General features: G+C 38.5%; 2 protein-coding genes across 2 annotated transcripts; one reads left to right on the plus strand and one right to left on the minus strand.

Annotated features, from left to right (window-relative positions):
- The first annotated feature begins 108 nt into the window (after positions 1-108).
- On the plus strand, positions 109-5,568 carry LOC132188647 (Protein kinase superfamily protein). Its single transcript, XM_059603164.2, has 10 exons — positions 109-441; positions 639-781; positions 1,285-1,398; positions 1,640-1,828; positions 1,916-2,071; positions 2,445-2,710; positions 2,812-2,909; positions 3,979-4,157; positions 4,673-4,789; positions 5,197-5,568. Exons 1-10 carry the CDS (start codon positions 234-236, stop codon positions 5,374-5,376), a joined length of 1,650 nt encoding a protein of 549 aa, XP_059459147.1. The 5' UTR covers positions 109-233; the 3' UTR covers positions 5,377-5,568.
- Positions 5,569-6,443: 875 nt separating this feature from the next.
- LOC132186060 (uncharacterized) lies at positions 6,444-11,391 on the minus strand. Its single transcript, XM_059599836.2, has 3 exons — positions 11,149-11,391; positions 9,656-9,907; positions 6,444-9,229 (listed from the first exon to the last, which is right to left on the minus strand). Exons 2-3 carry the CDS (start codon positions 9,774-9,776, stop codon positions 6,747-6,749), a joined length of 2,604 nt encoding a protein of 867 aa, XP_059455819.2. The 5' UTR covers positions 9,777-9,907; positions 11,149-11,391; the 3' UTR covers positions 6,444-6,746.
- Positions 11,392-11,750: the final 359 nt, after the last annotated feature.

Here is an 11,750-nt window from a genome sequence, read left to right on the forward strand (position 1 = left end):
ACCACTTTCTTTTGATTTGTTTTGTTTTGTTTTTGTTTTGTTTTTTTTTTTTTTCATTTTCTTTGTTTTTTTTCTTCTATTCCCTTTCCCCATCGAAGGATTGTTTGCCTTCTGTATCACTTCCCACGTGTCAATCAGTAATAAAAATCAATCGAATAAAAGAAAAGAAGAAAAAAAAAAAATCTCAGATTTTGGTCGAAAGACAGCGTCTGGAGCTGAATTTAGAGGAGGAAATGGCGGTTTCAGCTGTGAGAGGCGGTCGCTTATCAATAATACCGGTGTTCCATCGTCATCATCATCTTCATCGTCCTCAGATGTTATTCTCGGACAAAGATAACTCTTCAAGAAGAAGGCACCCGAATGGTCGTGGCTCAAAGCGTTTCACTCTTTCTGCCCGTTATTCTCAAGCCCAGGATCTTTTCTCTTCCACCCGCCTCCAAGGTATTTTTCCTTTTCTTTTAATGGGCATGTTTCTTTCAAGTAGCTGAATTTATCAAGCTTCAGTGGCAATCCAAATACTCATCCGACTATCATTTCTTATGCTAAGTTTGGTGATTTTCATTATCCAAATGTAAAGTTGTATGATTAAACCGAAGCTTTTTTTTTTTTTTTGAAAAATCATTGTTGTTATCTTTCAGATAGTTTGGAGAGGCTGCCTAAACTGGTTGAGGATATTGTCCAGACATCCGTAAACACTGGTCCACGTGGTGCCATCCGGCTGGCCCAAGGTATCCAAGCATTTATCGGTGTTGGTGGCGAGTGGCTTGCTGATGTATCCAAGGTACCCCTTTTACACCTGTCTCGCTCCTTTTGGGATGTTCTTCCCGTTCATTATCGGTATTCCTTTCTGGGAAGTTCATCAGGTGAGAAAAGAGTGCGTAGAAAAGTCAAAGCCCTTATTGCAGTGTGGCTTTGAAGGTGAAGAAAATGAGCACTTGTGATATGGTTCAATTGAACGGACTGCAAAGGCTATCCGATTATCATTTCCTTCACTGTTCTATGACCCGGTTCTACCTATTTATCTTGTTTGTAGTAAATGGATATGCTCAATAATAATTTGACATCATAAACCTCAAACAAATCTTATGACACACTATAAAGTTAAGCTGGATAGGTTTTGATGATGTTAAATGGGTCTCAAGCCCCATAAGTGATTTTAGAGAGCTGTAAGTAACTTCGACTACTCCTTTTGGAGTATAGTATAGATACCACAAACACTTTCCTCGAGTCGTGACAAATCTGACAATGTTGACAGAAATATTGACAGTTTTTCATCTTTTGCAGTCAACAAATTCATCTGCTAGATTAGCAACTGAAATGCAGCTTGGACTACTTTCGCCCCTTTATTTGAGGAGATTGTTTGAACGCCTGGGTGCAACTTATATCAAATTAGGTCAGGTAAGTCTTGATGGGTTTTTTTTTCTTTCAAGAGTTATTCTCCCCCCCCCCAAAAAAAAAAAGAAAAAGAAAAGTTATTTGACCATAAAAAATGCAATGGAACTTGTATGGCCACTTAATAAGTTCATTCCTTTCCTCTAGGATATAAATTTCTTTTTTGATTCTCATTCTTTGCAGTTAATTTATCTTCTATATGTGAGGTACATTGTAACTAATGAATAACTTGGCTTGCAATTGGTAGTTCATAGCATCTGCACCCACATTGTTCCCACCAGAGTATGTCCAAGAGTTTCAGAACTGTTTTGATAGAGCTCCTGTAGTTCCTTTTGAAGATATTCAAAGGATTTTGCATGAGGAATTGGGGAGACCCATAGATAGTGTTTATGAATATGTTGACTCGACTCCTATTGCTTCAGCCTCAATAGCACAGGTTAATATCTTCTCTTCCCACTCCCCCCTTTTCTCCCCTTTAATAATATATTTCTGACTGATACAGATTAGAATTTACTATGTCTAGGTTCATGGTGCAAGGCTTAGAGGCTCCCAAGAGGATGTAGTTATAAAGGTCTTGAAACCTGGAATAGAGGATATATTGGTGGCAGATCTGAATTTTGTTTACATTGTTGCTCGCATATTGGAGTTTTTGAATCCTGAATTCAGCCGTGCATCACTGGTACAAATTTGGAACTAATTACTTTAATGCTTATTTTGGATTACTAGTATAAACACCTCCTCAAGATATTTCATAACTCATATGTTTAACAATTATCATCCGTTAGCATTTTCTTTAGTTCTGCATTGTTGCAATCAAATTTTGGGATGTAAATTCAAGTTTTAGTTGCACCCAACTTAGTGGCATGTGAAATAGTCTAATGCAGTGATGACATATTATGTTTTTGTTGTGGTGTATTTACTTCTCTGTCCTTATTGGAAAGAATCAATAGCATTTTCCATATTATTCATGAATATTGTTTGATTATTTTTTTCATTGTTTCTAGAATGATGATAGCTTGAAGCTTTCACGTAATTAAACTTCCATTCAGTAGGTTGGTATTGTTAAAGACATTCGAGAGTCTATGCTTGAAGAAGTTGACTTTTACAAGGAGGCTGCAAATATTGAGTCCTTTAGGGGATATTTAGAAACCATGGGACTGACAAGGCAGGCTACAGCTCCAAAAGTGTATCACCACTGCAGCACCCGACGAGTTCTGACAATGCAGAGGCTTTATGGAGTTCCTCTTACTGATCTAGAGTCTATAAGTTCGCTGGTTTCTAGTCCAGAGGCTAGTCTCATAACTGCCCTTAATGTATGGTAGGACCAATCTCTTAATTTTCATGCATGTGCTTGCAAGGTTGATGTTTATTTCAGTCCAGGTGTTAAAACATCAATTTTTTGATGAAATGTTAATACAGGTTTGGTAGTTTGCTTGCCTGTGAATCCTTCCATGCAGATGTGCATGCAGGCAATTTGTGGTTGTTACGTGATGGCCGTATTGGGTTTCTTGATTTTGGTAAGCATTTATCTCTTATTATGGGTTTTAATTTATGATTTAGTTTTAGCTGTGATCTTTTAGGATATTATGTATGGTAGGACCAAAGTCTTAGTATGTTTTTACATTACTCACTTCACTGGCACATTTACCGGTCAAACCATCTTAAGTGGCACCCCTTTATCTTTTAGGAGTCACCTCTAAGTTAGAACAGATTTTAATTCCTTATCTTATCTTTGTAAGCATTACCCTCATCCCTTTTGATGTTCTCATTCCTTATGCTCACTTTACAGACATGTTATTCGTATAAAGCAAATAAGTCTTACGTTAGCCATTAACCACCACAATGCTCCTCCTTTCTCTGGGATTGGGATTGGCCAAGTACCAAATTAGGAGGATACTAAGCATCGACACTTAACTTTCTTATGGTTTTAAACCTGATGTTTTTATCAACAATGTGGTTTATCTATTGATTATCAGCAGATATATTTCTAGTTTATAAACTTTTTTACACTATATACTTTCAAACTGGAACTCGTGACCTTTTCCATAAAATTCCCATTGTCAAGGTTGCGATATCCCCTTAGATGATATGTTAGCACATTTAATGAAATATTAAGTAATATGGGAGTTACAAATTAATTTATTCCATTTCTAGAAAAAACATACACTAGTTAATATTTAATGGAGCATAAAGGCAAGGTGACTAATTCCAGCCTACCCAACCCACAAAAGGGGATATTTAAGCGCATCCGCCCCCTGGAGGCAGCTGATTCCAGAGGAGGCTTGAAGCATTGTCACATTAGCCTTGCCAAAACAATGATTTCTGAGTACTTTATATTTGTAACTAGGATTTGGTTTGAGAAAGTTGTAGCTCTTGCCCTCACTTCAGGTGACTAATTCTCTTCCTGATTTTCTTGTACTCTCCATTAACAAAAGTGGCTATTAATTTCTGTGTTATTTTTTTAGTTTCCATCATATAAAATGACAATTCATATGCTTGTGAACTAATTCTGTTGTCATTATTAACATTGAGTATTTGTACATGAAAGCATTCTTGCATGTAACACAGAATACATTTAAATTACAGGAATTGTTGGGCGTATATCCCCAAAAACATGGGCTGCTATGGAAGTATTTTTGGCATCTATTTCAACTGAAGAGTATGAGTCAATGGCATCTGCCTTGATTGAAATGGGGGCTACAAACACGGATATTGATTCTAGGGCATTTGCAAGAGACTTGGAAAAGATATTTTCATCAATTCAGGCAAGAACTGTCTACCTATGCAGTTGATATCTATTGATTTTTTTTCCCAAAACTAACTGTTATGTTTAAGAATGCCATGACTTTATAGCTCTATGAAGTAAATGAGTTAAGGGCCGTAGGTTAAGTAGTTATTCTGTAATAATTTTTTGTTCCATATTCAAAGTTTGTGGCGCTTAATGTGAAGCCTGAGATAGTTTAATTTGATGATGGGGGAAAGAGGGGAATTCAAGGCAAAAGATAAACTTGTTCCTTTTTTTCTTATAAAGCTTTATTGCTTATCAAAAAATGATTATTATGGATATTGTTGTTGTTGTTGTTATTGTGGATGTTGTTTATTGTTATTATATGGTGAAAGAATATGAACTGTAAGAGGTTTCCTTGGCCAAGTATAAGTGATTCCACGGTTGGATGATTAATAATTTAAAATGTACAACTGACGTTCTATGATCATGAGTTTTTTGGCTAGAACCTGCTTGGCCAACACATTTATGTCCAGAATAATTTTTTTTTGGCAGGATTTGGATACAGAAATAGTTGTAGCAACAGCCAGGGGGACAACAACAGGGGAAACTGCTGTCTCTGCTAATCTAGTTGTTGATGAGAGGCAAATGAATGCACTCTTTCTTGATGTGGTAAGTTGTTCTACAATATATTGTTCAATACAAACGGCTGTTATTTAGGCATGTTAGCCAGCAACTTTATTGGTTTTAGTAGGTGCTATGCTAGCTCTTCACTAATGAATATTAATATCGATATAACAAATTATTGGCTGCCTACAGGACTGTGGAAACACCACAGATTTAGATGTAGTGTTCCACTCTTCCTGACCACCACAGATTTAGATGTAGTGTTCCACTCTTCCTGACCATCTAAATGAAGTGGTGCCAGCAAATAAATATATACATTAAAATGGTAAAAAGCATAAAGTAAGACTAAAAACGTTGAGGAATTTCTTGAATTGGTAGGTGACTATATCCTTGGGTCTGCGAAATGGTAATCACTAGTTTTAAACCGTTTTATATTTTTTACTGTTCCACAGGTTCGGGTTAGTGAATCATATGGATTGAGATTTCCTCGTGAATTTGCACTTCTCATGAAGCAGCTTCTGTATTTTGACCGGTACACCCGGTTGTTGGCTCCCAACTTGAATATGCTTCAAGACCAGAGGATCTCCATTGTTTCGAATCGAAGAAGCAAATATGGAGACAGTTTCAAGTGAATCACCCTTATATAGACATACATCCTCCTAGGTCAAAGGCTTTATTTTTGTTTTTACTTTTGTAGATATGGCTAGCAGTACAGAGTTGGAATTATACACACCCGATAGAAATACTAAGAAGGAAAATATTTGCACTCGCAATGATTTGTTATTTCTGCTGTATGAGCATTAATTTGTTCCTCTCTCTCTCTCTCTCTCTCTCTCTCTCTCTCTATTCCTGGTGCTTTCTGCATTTGATGATTGTATGAACTTTTCTACTGTAGCCTTGTCTTTAACCAACTAGTCTCATTTCATTGCGTTGTTCCGGATTTTTGGAGAAGGGTCCATAACTTAGCTTTCTCCAGCTGGGTTGATGACATCCTCTTTCTTCTTCGTCTTGCCTGAGGATTTTCAATGTATATTAGATCACCAAGTACGTGGCTTTCATTACCACCTCGTCTAACAATCCCAACGACTTTTCATTTGCAGCAGCAACGTATTGCTTCATCATTGTATTGCTAGAATGATCTATCACACTCCCACCATATACTTTTCAGGTGCAACAGCAATGGCTGATTGACTGTTCTGCCGGTGACTATATGCGTGACCAATAAGCCTGACCTGTTATGTTTTGGGGGCTCGTTAAGAAGAGGAAAAGGATATTTTTAATTTGAGCCTTTGTTTTCATCGTCATATTATGATTTTCAGAGACCCAATACTTAGAATACTCGAAATCATGGTTCCTTCGGATCAAAGGCAATCTTTTTCCTTCAATCATGGTCTGTTGATTGTGAAACCAGACAGAGTGGGCAGTTCCTAGAAAGGTCTCTGCCAGACCGACATCGGCTAAACATTGCAGGCCTCAACCATAACTTTGTTTCATGTTCTAGAGAAGCAAACTTGAGGGAGGGTATTGAAACTGAAACATTTAGGAGGCAAGGTGCAACCTTGATAAAAAGAAGGCAACGTAGAATAAAAGAAAATAGTAAATAACACTTGAGAATCCATCTCTTTAATACCTTATTTGTACCAGAATCAATGTCACGTATCTCTCTGTGATATGATAATCGAAAATCAAACACTGAATAGAGATAAGAAGTTTGAACACTCATTACACACGGTCAACTATAATATACACAAATAAACAAATTTAAATAGAAATCTGTGTAAATATCTACATATACAACAATCAAAACCGTTGGTTTCTATTTCTATATACTTTCAGAGCAAAGGGATGAATCTATGAATCTTCTTTCATGTTAGATCACCAAGTAACACGTAGTGAGAAAACAAATCAACCTCAGACTCCTCAATGCTTCACCCTCCAAGAAATGGGTACTACAGTACTGTTTCCATTTTTAGCGTATTCCCCACAACTGTCGCAACATCCCTCATCTCATTGACCTTGCTCCTGTGCCAGAAGGCCCAAGCCCATTTATGACCTGGCTCGGTGAAGAATAACCCATGAGCCGATGAAGTGGGGAGCTTGATCTAGGCTCAATTTCTGAGGAGGATGGTATCTCTGCATTGGACGAATTGGAGGAAGGTCCAGCTGATTCATACCTTCCCACGAAATTCTTATGTTTGTTATGGGACTGCTTCAAAACAGACTCCTGTCTCGCACCCACAGGCTTGAAAGGATCGGACGACATGTTTGTTTCATCTACATTGCCTTGGAGGGCATGGAAAAACGAGGGAAGAGGATCTCCTTCAGTGGAGTAGGAGAGCCCGTAATCATCAGAACATGACACAGGATCCGCATATGGAGAAGCATTGACGTGAGATGCTGAGACCAACCTCCCATTAATAGCATCACTATAGTCATCGACCTCACTTGGTGGAGGGTCCATGGCAATGGGTGCAAATGGAACTAAATGGGTTCTGTTCTGAAGTGAAAACTTGAGCAGCTCTGAACAAGAACCGCACCTTAGCTGATGAAATCTCTTTCTAAAGAGAAGAAAATCTGCAGGTAGCTGCAGTGGGCTGGAGCAATTATAGCAAGTTATGAAAGGGGCACCACCTGCTATGGGTCGGAAATGTCGCTTAGCCAAATGGTATTTCTTCACCTCATGGTCTTTATGCCTCTGCTCTTCAGACTTTGTTTCGCGAGTGTGTATGGGGAACTCAGAGTTCACATACAGTTGGGGACTTGAAGGCAAAGAGTTGTAAAAATTGTTACCAGCATGGAGCCTGCATAACCCTTTATTATGGAAAAGGGTGGACGGAGGAGGCAACTGTGCTGAGCACTGCCAGTCCTGGGGATGGCAATGGAGACAAGAGTGATGAGCTTCATGTCTACTGCATGTTGTCTCCCCTGAGAAAGGTATGTGCGAGAAATTGTGCTGCTGGAGCCAGCTGCTGCCCGGCCTGCCTCTTCCAGGAAACCTAGGATTAATTAAGTCATTGCGAAATGCCCCCTCAGGTGCCTCATGATCATAGTAAGCTGGAATATGCTTTTCCTCCCAAGTGGAAACCCTTCCATTCAGATAGCATCTTTTGTTAATTTCATCCTGCAATTCAGAAACAATTTGCAGCAATTTCGTCTTGTCCTGTTCAAGGTAATCAGACCTGTCTGATGATTGAAAGCTTGTATTGCGGTGGAACTGATTATGCACTTGATTTGAAGGTCCAACATCTTCATAGCCAGCAAGGGAACCCATTCCATAGAAAGGCACCCTAGATGGATAATTTTCTCTCTCGTGTCTCCTCCAGTTTCTTTCTGGGCGGCCATGGGTTGTGGGTTCCAGCAATTCATCTTGATGCATTTTGTTGCGTTTATTGGCTGAATACTTCTTAGTGGGTGACAAAACTACTTTACTGACAAGATGCTTCCGGTCCATCATGCTGTTCAGCAGAAATTTGTCCTTTTTTTGCCTTTCTTCAGAAAGAATGGAGTTTGCAACCTTATCATTACGCCTAGATGAACGCATCTGATGTTCAGGGAATTGGTCATCCGTCCCATCGTAAGAAGATACGCTGCCCTCATAGGCATAGTAACTTCTTGTTGTTGGGGATTTAGACATCTCTCCAAATCTACCGCTGAGCTCAGAGCTGGGATTGGCAAACTCTGCGGTTTCTATCGTATCTGTGGACCTTACCCGGTCAAATACACGATAATTTTTCTGAGGTTGCTCTAACTGTTCATTAGGAGAAGATGTAAGGGTATCTAGTGAAATGCTTTCCCTTGCTGGCTCGTGATGAGTAACAATAGAAGTACTCCCCGTTGTAGCCACTATATTGTCAGTATTCAAGCTTCTGAAATTAGAATCACCTTCATTGATACCTACTTCTAAGTTTTCTCCGGCCAATGGTAAGCCCTCACCATTTTCCTTTACTTCTGAATTTGCTCCTGCCGTTGGTGATGACTCTTCATTCCCACGAGGAACAAGCTCAGCTGACAAACGCACTTCCTCGGAAACCCCAGGCTGTTTGATATTGCAGTCCCAAGATTCAGTTGTAGCAATGTCATTGTTTTGGTCGTCATTTGATAAGTGTATGCCTCCAAGCTTCTCATCATTGCTATCCCTAGACTTGATTTCATCCTGCTCACTGTTCTGGTCTTCGTTTGATAAATTTATATCTCCAAGCTGCTCACTATTGCCATCCCCAGATTGTCTTTGATCCCTCTCATTGTTTTGGTCCGAAGAACATTCACCCGAGGAAGGAAGAATATCTTTGTGACTAGAGTAGCTAGATTCTCTATCTTCAGTAACAATACCCAATGCATTAGTCTGAGCAGCATCTGTTTCATGTAAGCCAATTTCCCTGCTTTTCACATCATCTTCAGTAACAATACCCAATGCATTAGTCTGAGTAGCATCTGTTTCATGTAAGCCAATTTCCCTGCTTTTCACATGATTTTTTCGATTTTTTGCTGCACGCAGGAAGAGGATTTTAAAAATTAATATAAAACTTTAAAGGTAGCAAGATTATCTGTAGAAAGCAGATAAAATGGATGAACGTGATGGTCAAACCTGAAGATAGTAAAGATGGTCCATCAAAAGAAAGCAGTAGTAGTAAGGGGTCCAAACAATGGGGAATAACACACTATTGTATTGAAAACAATTCCAATACAAGGAGAATACAATGTCTGTTAGCTTATTTTCATTCAATAAAATAGTTTACAAATTTTACATGAGGTTGAGATGGTAGATGATTATAATCATCCTAAGCCCACATCTTAAGTTTTAGAGATTTCCTGAATTGATTATGTCTACTCCCTGCACCTGTCACGCAACCATAAACTAATCTGTATTCTCAGAGTTTATCTATCTTGTTCTTAAATCTTTTAGATTGTTACCTTGGAGAATTGTGTCACATCCACCGCACTTGAATAGAGTATAGACTGGCAACTCTGGAAGAACCTGACGACATTTGGGGCATCTAACCAGTCGAACTTTAGTAGTCAACCCACTGGTCATCTTGGTCCAGATATGTGGTCGTGATCAACAAAAGAGTAGGCTTCCAACACCCACTTTGACAGAAAATTAAATATTAAATACCAGATTCATCCATGAAACTTTTTGTTGAAATACTATGAGGCTCTCACCATCTGCATTCAGATAGAAACAAAGATATACACAAACATCAGATAAATGTATGAATGACAGATTTCGTAATTGCAAATTGTGGGACAATGAAGAGCAAAGAAAATTCTACAGATGACTTAATATTAGCAGAAGCCATATCGAAAGGTTGTGGTTTTCAATTGTCTTTGATGAAGTTGCCCAATCATACCAACTTAGTAAACCATTAGAGATTTGATCATGTTTTAACTCATAATCTCTTAGGTCAATGATCGTCCCAAAGATTTCTAGGCATAAAAAACTAACTCAAGTAACCTGGGAAGCTGAACTTTAATTCCCGGTGGAAGTTCAAGCAGATGCAGCAATGCCATTGTCAGAGTCAATTTTGCCTCCTAAATCAGATTTGGATTAAAAAAAAATCACTTTACTGCTAATTGCATTTGGAATTAGCTTGACCTCTGTGACCTGTTAAAGTTTTCCATCAAGAAGTAGATGGGATGGACTTGCATTTGCTAGCATTTAAAAGTCTTATGTTTCTTTAAAGAAAAATTTGAAGGGATACCCAAAATACAGGGAAGTTGTGGATGAAAAGGGCTGCAATGAAATTAAACATAAAGAACGAAGAGGACCCAGGAACTTAAACTCGAGATAAATTGATTCAGTAAGGTCAACCTGTACAGTAAGGCGAGGAAAGTAGGAATATACCAGCAAAATTTGGCAAAAAATAGAAAAAAGAAAGAGGATCTATACATGTTAAATATTAATATAGGATGTAACAAATTGAATAAATACACCTGAGATAGTTGCTTAAGATATGCAGGAGGTGGAGTGAAACGCAAACAAAATTGAAATTGAATGCTACTGCTACAGAAATGGGTAATTTTTAAATGTACCAAGTTGGAAAATGCTGGATCAAGTTATAAGGAAGTATAGATCATCATGAGCAATTAAGGAGTTGAACTAACAAATATGAGATTCTAAGAAGAATGAGTCAATTGCATAACAATGTAACGCGAAAATTAGAAAAGAAGAAAAAGTAAGAATCTGCAAAATTGGAAAATTGATTACAAAGGAAAGCAGGTGAGATCGGGTCCAATTACAGTTGATAAAGCACATACCTTGAGATTGGGAGATAGATATATAAGATCCAGAGATTGTGTGTATGCTACTTGTAATTGATTTAATGTAATGATAACAAAGAAGGGGAAGGGAGGGTCTATATTCTATAATGTATGTGGAGGTGAGGGAACGGGAAATGAACACGAACCTGTTAGGAAAGAGAGCGAATTGGAAAATTTGAAAGAATTTTATTCTTTCCCGCAAAGTTGACGACCTCTGTTCTACGAATTCCTTCTTCTTCTTCTTCTTCTTCTTCTTCTTCTTTCACATATCGTGTTTGGAAAGGTTTTACAGTCAAACCCCCGACCCTCCCAAAAAAAAAAGAAGAAGAATATTAAAGAGAAGAAAAGTAAAAGAAGCTATCTAAAGTCCCTACTCTCTCTGTATTTGTTTCACACCAGAGAGAGAGAGAGAGAGAGAGAGAGAGACACGGGAAGGTGAAGGACTTAAAGAAGCCAGGGGGAGTGAGGCGCCGATGCCATTCAAAGCGCGAACGACGTGTCATCCTACGTGTACGACTATTCTCCCTCTATCTATTGTACGTGTGGCAACCGGCAACGCGCTCTCGAGTCTCGCCTCCCTGCCCTGCCCCGACCGTTACTAATTTACGTTTGTTTTATGTCTGCAACAGTGCTTTTTTAACCTCTAAAGTCAACTCTAATTTTCTTGTTACGACTTATGATTTTAGCGTGCGGCCATAAATAATCATCCTGATTATTATCAACCTATCATTTGTGAAGTGTGGTCCAC

The sequence above is a fragment of the Corylus avellana genome, chromosome 6 (assembly GCF_965113065.1).
Source record: "Corylus avellana chromosome 6, dhCorAvel1.hap1.2, whole genome shotgun sequence".
In the NCBI taxonomy this organism is placed as follows: domain Eukaryota; kingdom Viridiplantae; phylum Streptophyta; class Magnoliopsida; order Fagales; family Betulaceae; genus Corylus; species Corylus avellana.